The sequence below is a fragment of the Acomys minous genome, assembly GCF_964271855.1.
Source record: "Acomys minous genome assembly, chromosome: 13".
NCBI classification, from domain to species: Eukaryota; Metazoa; Chordata; class Mammalia; order Rodentia; family Muridae; genus Acomys; species Acomys minous.
Window position 1 is genome coordinate 58,238,532 of NC_140495.1, and position 12,185 is coordinate 58,250,716.

The 12,185-nt window shown below is 49.1% G+C and overlaps 1 protein-coding gene across 7 annotated transcripts in view; it reads right to left on the reverse strand.

The window, feature by feature from the left end:
* Positions 1–12,185, reverse strand: part of FER1L5 (fer-1 like family member 5) — a 55,208-nt gene that overhangs the window by 21,664 nt on the left and 21,359 nt on the right. For 6 of the 7 annotated variants that reach the window (XM_084755127.1, XM_084755132.1, XM_084755130.1 and 3 more), the window contains 6 exons: positions 11,150–11,193; positions 10,979–11,061; positions 10,798–10,892; positions 9,578–9,706; positions 8,381–8,558; positions 90–214 (listed from right to left, as the gene is read on the reverse strand). In XM_084755127.1, the coding sequence (XP_084611253.1) occupies positions 90–214; positions 8,381–8,558; positions 9,578–9,706; positions 10,798–10,892; positions 10,979–11,061; positions 11,150–11,193 (654 nt within the window). The remainder of the gene's footprint in view (positions 1–89; positions 215–8,380; positions 8,559–9,577; positions 9,707–10,797; positions 10,893–10,978; positions 11,062–11,149; positions 11,194–12,185) is intronic. The other variant, XM_084755128.1, reaches the window with a different exon arrangement.

Consider the following 12,185-nt stretch of genomic DNA (forward strand, 5'->3'; position numbering starts at 1 on the left):
CACTTCAGTGATGTGGTGTGTACAAGTGCGAGGTGTGATAGCACACTCCTAAGCCTCCCATTGGCCCCAGCTCCCTCGCGCACACTCACCAGGTGATCCCGGGTGATGTGGAGGAGGTTGAGGCAGTTCATTCGGAAGCTGACATCCTCCCAGTTGGAAGTCACAGCCACCACAGGCTTCATGTCATACCAGGGCACATAATGGTAGATATTCCCTGAGAGACAGAGGCCACAGGGTGGAGGGGGTCAGGCCCTCTGGGGGACCATACCTAGAAGGTCCTAATCACTGTGTCCTCCTAAAGGATTGCTCTTGGGCTACCATGGTTTCCCAAGGATTCACTCCCCATGCCAAGCAAGCCGTCCAGCCTGAGCCCAGAGGGAGTACATGGTGAACACGGCTGTTCCCTAAGGGTATACATTGTGCTCAGTGTGTCATGTGGCTTTTCAAAGGCCCTGGTTTATGGTAGGAAAATGAGGATGGTGCTGCTATGGGTGCTGGGGGCTGGGAAAAAAGAAGGGGAGCTAAGCCTGAAGAGTGGAATGGGAGATCTGCAGATGAGGAGCACCAAGGGTTGCACTTAGCAGCCTCCCAGGGACTCCTTCTAACTTCCTATTGTCTTGTTGTTGTTGTTGTTGAGACACGGTTTGTCTGTGCAGCCCTTGCTGTCCTGGAACTCAGTCTGTAGAGTAGGCTGGCCTCAAACTCAAAGATCCACCTGTCTCTGCCTCTCGAGTGCTTGTAATAAAAGCATACACCACCACAGGCCCCTATTGCCTAATTTTAAACTTTTAAAACAAAATTATTTATTTATTTTTATTGTTTTTTTTCAAGACAGGGTTTCTCTGTGTAGCCCTGACTGTCCTAGACTTGCTTTGTAGACCAGGCTGGCTTCGAACTCACACTGATCCGCCTGCCTCTGCCTCCCAAGAGCTGGGATTAAAGGCGTGCACCACCACGCCCGGCTTGTTTTTTTTTTTATTCATGTATGCATGACTTGTGTAGGTGAGTACAGGCCTGTACATGCCACAGCATGTGTGTGAAGGTCAGGACACCTCTCAGGAGTCAGGTCTCTCCTACAACCGTGTAGGTTCTGGGGATCCATCTCAGTTGTCAGCCTCGCACAGCAATCACTTTTGCCCACCGAGCCATCTTGTCACCTCAGAGTTGTCATTTTAAGCCACCCAGTGTCTTGGATAAGGTAACACCAGACCAGAATGAAATGAGGACACCTCAAAACCTCCTCTCTCGGGACGAGGATGAATAAGAGAGGACCTGTCACCCAGAAGGGAACAGCGAGGATGCCTGCCTGTCTCTCCTGCGGCTTTAGGTGGAGGGGAAGAAAGCCTTCCCCCCGAGGCACAGACCGCAGCGCAGCATGCCGAGACATGCTACTGCTGACGACTGAAGGCGGCCAAGCAAACAGGTTAGAAGCGGCCCTCGGCAGTGGCCAGGTCCCTGGAGTAAGGAACAGGCAGATTTCCCTGGAGAATGAAAACTTGAGCCAGACCTCAGAGAATTCCCACAACATGGAGAGAAAATTAGCAGTTTAGAAACAGCACACGCGTTCCCTAACCCAGCCATTCTAGTTCCGCTGTCAATACCCTACAGGGAGGCGAAGAATCCAGCGTTACTAAGAGATGTACAGAGAGGCCCTGCGGCAGCTGTCATTGGAGTGGCCACAAATTGGAAAAGGCTAAAGTGCTCTCCACAATAGAAGGGATAAACAAATTATGGTAGTCAGCCATCTCTTGGGATGGTTGAACTTGTTTGAGGACACCCTGTGTTACCAAAAGCCACAGACGATCAAGTCTCTTATATTAAGCATATAGCATTTGCATAGAATCCACCCACATGTCCCCTACACTCAGATAATCCCTAGAGTATTATTACCTCAAGCAAGGCAGATTCTACGCAAATAGCTGTTCTTCAGAGGGCAGTGACAAGTAAAATCTGCACGTGTTGGGCATAGATGCGGGTTTGTTGGTTAGTAAATAATATAATACATGTGCGCAAACGCACATGTGTGTGTCTCTGACTACGTGCAAGTGTGGTCTATGTGACACACGTGTGTGATGCTTGTGCACAGCATGAGGAGCTCAGAGGAGAGGGTCGAATAGGAGTGTCTGATGTCTTCTGTTACTTTCTGCGTGCTCTTTTGAGGCAAGGCTCTCCTAAAACCTGAAGCTTGTCTTTTTATTTTATTGCATGTATATGTTTCACATGTTTGTGCATCACATGTGTGTCTGATTCCCGCAGAGGCCAGGAGAGAGCATCCAGTCCCCTGAAATTGAAGTTACAGATGGTTGTGAGCTGCCATGTGACTGCTGGGGACCTAACCTGGGTCCTGTGGAAGAGCGTCTAATGCTCTTAACCACTGAGCCACCTCTCCAGCCCCCTGGAGCTCAGTTTACTTGGCCAAGTGGTACCCAACAAGGCCCAATGATCCTCCTGTCTCCACCCCAACCTGAGGTGACAGGCTTACCTATGTGGGAACTATATGATTCCAATCCTCACTTAGTTTATAGCAAGCCCTCAAATGCTGAACCATCTCTCCAGCTCCTGTTTTGGTATCTTTCTTTCTTTCTTTTTAATCTTTCTTGGTTTTTCGAGACAAGGTTGCTCTGTAGCCTTGGCTGTCCTAGACTCACTCTGTAGACCAGGCTGGCCTCGAACTCAGTGATCTGCCTGCCTCTGCCTCCCCAAGAGCTGGGATTAAAGGCGTGCGCCACCATGCCTGGCTGGGTAATACTTCTTATGTATAACATTGCTACATTTTCTTTCTTTCTTTCTTGTTTATATATAAGCAGGATCTCTCTACATAGCCTTGGCTGTTCCAGAACTCTCCATGTAGACCAGCCTGGCCTCAAACAACAATTCACCTGACTCTGCCTCCAGAGTGCTAGGCCCAAAGGCATGGGCTACCATACCTGGCTTGTTTCCATATTTTTGATGCCTGGTTAGTTAAATCTGATTGTCCATGCTTTCACATGGCTGACTATATTCACACAATGGAATACGCACATCTACGCAGATGTGAGAATAAGTAAGCTACACAGATGAATACGTTCATCTGTGGCCACGTGTCACAAACTGATGAACAAAGAAGGCAGAGATTTTTTTTTCAAGAGTTCCTATGATATGTTGTTTAATATACAAAGATAAGATGGAGGTCAGGAGTCCAATGGTGCTTGAGGTAGGGGTGAGAGGCACAGGCCCCTAGGGTGTTCGGATTTTACTTCATGACCTGAGTGCTGGTGTTTGCTGTACTTGCCGCAGGATTAGTCACTGAACTCTATGCTTTGGTGTCTGTGGTTTTCCATGGGAATGCTATTCTTCAATCAAGCATTTACTTAAGAAATTGAAAAGCAGCTGAGCACCAGGGCAGAAGACACTACCAGCTGTGTTTTTAGTCCTAGGGCTGTGGTTGGCTTCGAACTTATGCTGACTATGAATACTTATTTATTATAAAAATATAATTTATCATCTGTATCATGTACACAAGGAAAATAGTGAGAATAAAAATCACAAAATTAATGTGTCCAATACTGTGTGTGGAGTGGAAGAAAGTGCCACTGAGAAGAGTAAAGTGGGGGAGGTGGGCACTAACAGGCCTTTAAAACAGGCCTTTCTGCACCAAGCATGGTGGCGCACGCTTTTAATCCCAGTACTTGGGAGGCAGAGACAGGCGGATGGATCTCTGTGAGTTCAAGGCCAGCCGGGTCTACAAAGTGAGTCCAGGACAGCCAAGGCTACACAGAGATACCCTGTCTCAAAAAACCAAAACAAACAAACAAACAACAAACATAAAACAGGCCTTTCTGAAAGGATCTAGAAGTTTCCAGATGTAGCCTAGGATATCGTAGTATGTATGGGCAAGAGATTTAAAAATAGGGGAGTGGGGTTGTAGAATGAGACAGTACACAAGGACAGATTACTTCCAGAAGGAAACAGAAGGGAAAACTAGAAAGGACAGTTCACAAAGAGAAACATCTTAAGACTGTCTGGCATTGCGGAAAGACACCAGCTTTAGACTCGGGTACTGAGTGAACGGGCTGCGTGATAACTAAAGAGAGACCCAGGACTGAGGCTCTGAGCAGGAGCCTGGGATCCAAGATGGCAACTTTGGTCTGTTCTTGGAGAACTTCCAAATGCAACAAGAAGGAAAATAAGTCCATTTCCAGCAAACAGGAAGACAGAGATAATCTGTAGACTCAAAACACACAGGAGGAGTGCCAAAAGCAACCCAGGCTTCCACAGAAGCGCTGAGGGCCGAGGGCTGCAGAAGGCCCCCATGGGGAAGCAGAAAGCAAGACCCACAGCGGGAAGCAAGGCCTGAGGGGAGGAGGCCTTGGAAAGTGCCAGCAAAAATACAACTCGCTGAAGGAATGCAGGACTCTGAGGATGAGATGTGAGTGGAAGAACTCAGCAAACAGGCCAAGAGAAAACAAAAACACCCAAGAAAGACAACTTTTGGAAGCCCCGGGGTGACACTGAAACCTTGCAGACAATTCACTGAGGGGCACAGCACTGAGAACCCAGACGTGGCAGCCCTGCAGGAGACAGTGACGCGCAGCGGAGGACTTTACCACAGAACTAAAGGACGGTCACTCAGGGAAAGGGTAGGGCTTCTAACACATGCACAAAATGGGCGTGAGACTGATTCAAAGTGAATCACAGAACTAAACGCAAGAACCAAACTCCCAATGTTTCTGAAGAAAAAAAAAATAGGAAGAAAAATTTCATATCCTTATATAAGGCCAAGTTCTTGAGATATGACATCGTAAAAATAAGTAAACAGATAGATAGATAGATAGATAGATAGATAGATAGATAGATGATAGATAGATAGATAGATAGATAGATAAAGGCAGGTGGTGGTGGTGCTCACCTTTAATCCCAGCACTTGGAAGGAGAGGCAGGCAGATCTCTGTGGGTTTGAGGCCAGCCTGGTCTACAAAGAGAGTTCCAGGACAGCCAGGGCTGTTACACAGAGAAACCTTGTCTTAAAAAAAAAAACCAAAAAAGAGGAGGAGGAAGAGGAAGAGGAAGGAGAAGAAGGAGGAGGAGGAGAAGAAGAAGAACTGTAACCCCTTTCTCACACTGAACACCAAAACTGAAAAGTTAAGGCCAGCGAGAGGGTAAGGGCACTTGGCATCGAGCCGAATTAACCATTTCAGTTCAGTCCCTGGAATGCGAAGGGAGAACCAACTCCCAAAAGTTGTTCTCTGCTTCCACATGCTTGTGTGCAAACTGTGGCACACTTACCCCCTCACCCCGGCACGTGTCAGCCTGGTAGTAGGCTTAGGCTGGAGGATCTTCAGTTCAAGATCATCCCTCAAAAGATCTGCAAACAGCAACCAAAGCCCCTGGGAACCTCTGGTCTCTAAAATACCTCCTCATGAGGGCACTTCCCACCACGCCGGAAACCTGAGTCGGATCCCCCAGGACTCACATGGTGGAAGGAGAGAACCAACTCCTACGACCTGAACTTTGACCTTCACATGCACAGCCACAAACGTATACAAACTATGTAAATAAATGTAATAAAACTTGATAGACAAATGACTTAAACAGTCCTTCCACTAAGGTAGATATGTGGCTAGCAGTGTGGCTCCTAGGGGTGTACCAACTCCAGTTGGTAGAGTGCTAGCTTAACATTCGGGAAGCCCAACCGGGTGGTGGTAGCCCACTCCTTTAGTCCCAGCACTCGGGAGGCAGAGGCAGGTGAATCGCTGTGAGTTCAAGGCCAGCTTGGTCTACAAAGTGAGTGAGGACAGCCAAGGCTACACAGAAACGCTGTCTCGACAACCAACCAAACAAAAAATGAAACATTCGGGAGGCCCTAGAATTGCTCATCAGTACCACATTAAAACAGGCCTTGTGGTGCATGACTGTGATCCCGGCATTTGGGAAGTAGAGAAGGAAGATCAGAAATTTAAGGTCATGTTCAGCTACATAGTGAGTCTGGGGCCAGCCTGGGCTACGAGAAACCCTGTCTCAAACAATAAAACAGAAAGGGGATGGCTAATCTATATTTTAAGGTGAGTGACAAATACACAGATCTGGCAAAAAGATTTAATGTATAAATCAATAAGAAAAATACAGCCAAATGAGTATATACTGGAGAAAAAGATGGGCAGGATAACGGGAAATGATACACACACACAGATGCTCAACCTTCACTTATAATGGGAAAAAGCGCATTACGGTCATGTGAGATGGCTTTTCACACGCAAGAGCACGACAGTAACTACGATCCTGGCAGCACCAAGGGCTGGTGAGAACTGAGCATACAAGGAATTCTCATCCCACGCTGCTGGGAGTGTAATTTGGTATAATCGCTCTGAGACTCCCTCCCACCCCCAGCTATATAATTTAGAGGAACCCCTGTCCTTGTGACCAGAAGACACGTATGAGAATGCGTACAACAAAGTTATTATGCCGACCGGCTTATCTATATACACCACATAATTTGTGGTCTGATCACACAGTGGGATACAGTCAGACATGAAGATAAAATGGAGCTGCCCGGAGCCAAGTCATGATGGGCAGAAGGTGTAAGGCAGCTGCCGCCCGTGGATGGATGGAGTCCTCTCAGACATGGCAGAAAGAGAGCATGCTGCTCATGGGTTCCATATGCAGAGGGCAAAAACGAAAAAGAAGGCCAAAGGCTGATGAGCCTGCAAGGCCGGCTCTTGGTTATTGCTTCAGTGAAGGGGCCTTCTAAGGCTCTGGCAGCCTTCGTGGTATTAGCTGGGCGGTGAGTTTGTGAGAGCCCACTTTACCCTTCTCTAAGCTATCCACATGCGTTTTAGATTCTTTTTGCATACGTATTTCTCACTATAAAAACAGCAGGACTCTGTGTTCATTGGAAGAAGCCGGTTGGTCACAAAGGACTGCATATCGTATAATTCCATGTGTGTGCAGCGTCAGACTAGCAAAATGGATTGAGACTTAAAGTAGATTAGTGGTTGTCTACAGCTGTGGCGGTGAGAGAGCACTGAGGAGAGCTGATGGGCCCAGGGTGTCTTTGGGGAGAGAGGGAAACATCCTAAAATGGGCTGTGGTAACAGCTGCATAACTATGAAAATCCCAAAACCCACGGGATTGTATCCTTCAAAAGGGCAAATTGCATGTTATGGGAATTATATCTCAACAAAGCTTTTATTTAAAAGAGTTAGGTAGGAAAGCGAGGTCCAAGGAAAGTGGCTTGGATAGGCAGTGAGATGGTGAAGCTGACAAGGAGGGAGGAGGCTCTCAAATTTTAACCTGTGCCCACACTACCTGCAGGCCCAAATAGTCTATTAGGCTCTGTTCATAGATTTTTCTGATTTTTCTAGGTCTGGAGTGGGATCAAGAATCTGTGTTTCGAGCTGGGCGTGGTGGCGCACGCCTTTAATCCCAGCACTTGGGAGGCAGAGGCAGGCGGGTCCCTGTGAGTTCGAGGCCAGTCTAGTCTACAAAGAGTCTAGGACAGCCAAGGCTACACAGAGAAACCCTGTCTCAAAAAGCCAAAAAAAAAAAAATCTGCCTTTCTAACATGGGGTCTTGGCCCAGGGACTACACTGGACAGAGAAGGTTCCCAATTAATTCACATTGAATGAGAGGATAAATGGATGGACTGGGTGTCTGGGAGAGTGGATAGGTGAATTGAATATCTTAAATAGGTGGATTGGGGCCTGGAGAGACGGCTCCATGGATAAGAGTTTGCTGCACACCTATGAAGGCCTGAGTTCAAATACCATTACCTGACTGAAAAGCAGGTTGTGGGCCTTGCGGGAAGGGGGTGGGTGGGAGGTTGGGGGGGTGAGGGGGTGGGAGGGTAGGGGTGGCAGGGAGGGGAGGTGTGTGGATAATGGAGACAGGAGGACTGCTGGGGATTGCTGGCCACTAGCCTAACTCTGGGTCCAGTAAGAGACACTGTCTCAGAAACAAGAGAGCTAGAGACAGAGCAGGACACCCAGCATCCTCCTTTGGCCTCTTTAGAGTGCACGCATGAGCACATACATGTGCACAGAGACCACACAGAGAGGAATAAATAAACGGAGTGACGGGTAAAGAGTAGAGAGATGAAGACCAGAGCATCAGATGGCTGGTGAGTTTCTATTGACGTCTGGCAGCTGACGTCACTGCTCTGGATTTCGCTATCATCATGTGTGAAGTGCAAGTGACAGATGTGATGTTCTTGCCTATCGTTCCAGCACTCGGCAGCCCGAGGCAGGGGACCATGAGATCAAGGCCAGCCTGTACTGCACAGTTGAGACCCTGCCTAAAATCAACACCTGGGAATGTTCCTGAGTGATCTGGGAGCTAATTCCCTTAGGGGAGCCTCGCGCACACGCGAGGGCTGCTTCACTTCTTGCTCGACTCTGACTGTTACCGTCGTATATCACCGGGCTGTGCTGTGTGGTTGACACGAGAGGCTTGTAGTTGGGGTCCGTCCTGTTTCCATAGTGGCCCATGCTGACCTCGAATTGGATCAGGTCCTTAAATTTGGGCATCAGGGTACAGGAAAGGAAGATGACGCACAGCCCATACTTCTGGCGATACTGCTGCCTCTAAAACAATAAACACACACACACACACACACACACACACACACACCTTCAGTACATAAGGGATGAGTAAGGCCATCCTGACAGTGTTTCCTCAAGTGTTCTGCGCTCCGCTTAGGGATGAACTAGCCATTCCTGAAATCCTGCAGTGGCTGATCAAGGGCAGTTGCTCCCGGAATCTCCATCACCTGGCCCACTCCACTCAGCTGCCTCACTCATTTCCTCTCTGAAGCTGGGCAGGAAAGCCTCCTTAAGCTTGACTCCGAGGTGAGACACGTTCACGTGCGTGTGTGCACATGCACGTGCACACACGAGCCCTGCTCTCGGTGGCTCTCATCGTCTGCCTCCTTTATCCAGACGAAGCTGCCCCTTCCGATTTCTGCCACAGCTACCAACTGTCCCCTAATTATATCCACTTCTGCCGTGCCACTTGCCTGGGTCCCCTGTCCACCACAACAGCCGCTTGTTTCTATTGCTAACATCTGCCCTATTTCTTCCCCTCCCCCCTCCCCGCTTCCGCTCTTCCCTTTCCCACCCTCACTCCCTTTTTCTCTTCCCTTCTTTCTTCTTTTTCTTTCTTTCAAAAATCCCAATATGTAACCCAGGGTCTTTACTCTCCCCCACACTCCTGCCCTCCCCCCCCCCCCCCCCACTTATTCCCTCTGCTGTTCACCCTGCCCCTCTACTGCTCCTGCTCACGGGCACCTCACTGGCTTTAGGAAGAAATCCAAATGTCATAAAATTCTCTTTCAAAGCCCGAGGAATGAGGGTGTGGATGAACCTTCTCCCTCAGAAAGCACATTTCCAAAGCCAAAACCCTGTGCTCACAGGGTCCCTGGCCACTACAGATTTGGCTCAGGGTGAAAGGCCTAACAGGTGCTTGGCAAAGACTTCAGCAGCCTGATCAAGTGTTCTTATACTCCCAACAGACTGGTGGCCAGTGTCTCTTGTGGTGTTGGAACCTGGGGTTCACAGTAGATCTGTGACCTTTTTGTCCTGGGTTAACTGTTTCCTGTGATTACCTCCACCCAGGTCACTTCCTGAGACAGGTCTTTTATCATAGTGTCTTGCTGAGACTTGATCTTGGTAATTATCTCCAGGAAGATTCGGCCTCGATAAGATAAACCATCCTTGACAGTGTCAAGAATACACTAGGGTGACAGAGAGAAAGAGAGGATAAAAAAATAAAATAAAAGGAAAGGAAAGCAATCACCCAGAGCCCTCACTGGCAATGGCAAGACTCCATGGCATGGCTCCAACTGCAGCCCCACTGAAGAATTCCAGGTAACCAAGCCGCCCTGGGGCCTGGCTCCTCTTCTGCACTCTTCCCACTTTGTCCACACAAACCTTGCCTGCCAGTGCACCTGAAGGGCTCTGAGCTACACAAATGCTTGGGGCCTGGTATTCACCAGAGGGAGTGTTCCCAACCTGGCCAGTCAATGCATGCTCTGCCTCCCTGCTCAAAGTGGTTGGTTCAAGAAGAACACAGAAGCCTAAAACAGGCCAACGGAGTGCTGGCCTTGCGGGCAGATTCCCAGCAAAAGCTGACTGTGGCAGGTGACAAAGGCTGAGGAGCCACCGATAGGGTGACATGGAGGAAGAAACAAACTGTGGCAGTGAAAGGCTCCTCTCACACTCTCCCTTCCGGCCTTTTGAAGCACCCCCACACTTCCCCTTCTGTTTAGCTTATTAACTTTTTTTTGTATTTCCGTGTTGAGGGAGTCCGGTGGGCCATGACAGGGACTGGAGAGTAGAGCCAGCGGGGAGTTGGCTCTTTTCTTCCACTGTGTGGGCTCCAGGACTGAGCTCATGGCATCAAGGACAGTAGCAAGCATCTCTACTGCTTGAGCCATCTTGCCAGCTCCCATTTTTTGTTTGTTTGTTTTTTGAGACAGGGTTACCTTGGCTGTCCTGGACTCACTTTGTAGAACAGGGTGTGATCCAACACCCAGAGATCCACCTACCTCTGCCTCCGAGTGCTGGGATTATAGGCCTGTGCCACTACGCCTGGTATCCTACTTTTTTTTTTTTTTAAGATAAAGAACTGCTATGCAGCACCACATTTGTCCTTTTCTAGAACCAGGGCTTAGGGTCCTTGTATACATGGTAATCAACGTACCCATGCCCATCCTATCCTGGAAGGAGGTGGACAGAGGCCAGGCAGAATCCTCTCTGGACATTTTTAAGTCTCTAGTGCTCTTATGTCCACTGCCCCCCAAAGCTGACAGGAAAAAAAACTTACAGTGCCTTCCTCTGGGGTCCTGAAAGGGGCCTTTTTACCCCCACGGAGAGTCAGGAAGCTAGGGCCAAAGCAGGGCAGGAAGCCAGAGCACATGCCTGGAAGGAGAGAGAGAGAGCACATGAGCCCATTCAGGGGCTGAGGTGGGAAAGGAGCAGAGGCACGGGTCCCCAGCTTTGCTTGCCTTGGATCTCCTCGCCGGTGGACGAGATCTGGTTGAGGCACAAGCTGGCAGAGCCGATCTCTTCCTGGCAGTTGTGTTTAGAGCTGGGAAACACACTGCAGGCTGAGTCCCTGGCTCAGCACTTCCTCCTCCTCCCCAGAATGTGGGTCTCCCTCTAGTCAACGTGCTCACCAGTCCAAGACTCTGAACTTAATGTAGCTAGAGAGGCAGGGCAGCTGCAAGGAAAGGCAGGGGGCGCCGTGAGGTACACTGGAGTTGTGGGGTGCTCGAGGGACCTTGCAAGCATTGGGAAGGCCTGCCTCAGTTTCCATTCACTCACAGACAAGCCAAATGTATCACTGTGCTTGGGCACGTTTGGCTTCCAGGCTTACAAGGGTTGCTGGCAAGACCCTGGGATGATAGAACATTGTTTTGTATTAATTTGGTTTTTAAGATTTATTTTGTATATATGAGTGTGTGCCTGCATATATGTAAGTACACCACATGTATGTCTGGTGTCCCTGGAGGTCAGAAGAGGGCATTGGATCTCTTGGGACTGAAGTTATAGTTTGTTACAAGCCTCCACATAGGTACCGGGAGCTGACTGGGTCCACTGCAAGAGGGACAAGAGTTCTTGACCACAGAGCCATCTCTCCAGCCCCTGTTTTGTATTTTTTTTTTTTTTTGAGACAGGGTTTCTCTGTGTAGCCTTGACTATCCTGAACTCACTTTGTAGACCAGGCTGGCCTCCAACTCACAGTGATCCGCCGGCCTCTTCCTCCCAAGTGCTGGGATTAAAGGCGTGCGCCACCACTGCCTGGCTCGTTTTGTATTCTTGTCCCCCACCCCTCAAAAAGTGTTTCTCTGTGTAACCTTGGCTGCCTTGGAACTCTCTTTGTAGACCAGGCTGGCCTCAAACTCACAGTGATCCCCCTGCCTCTGCCTCCTGGGTTCTGGGATTAAAGGCGTGCGCCACCACCGCCCGGCTTGTTTTGTATTCTTGATGTTAACATGGAGCCCTGTTTGTTTAAACTTCAGGACTGTGGCTGGCTGAGTGAGGGAAAGGGATTGCTGTGCAAGCCGGATGACGTGAGCTCAACTTCTTGCAACTACCATCAAAGTAAAGAAAGGACTCCCTCAGGTTCTCCTCTAACCTCCACGCTGCGTCCTGGCACACACATGCCCACGCACATATGTGAGTGTCATACGCGTGCTGGGAACTGAACCC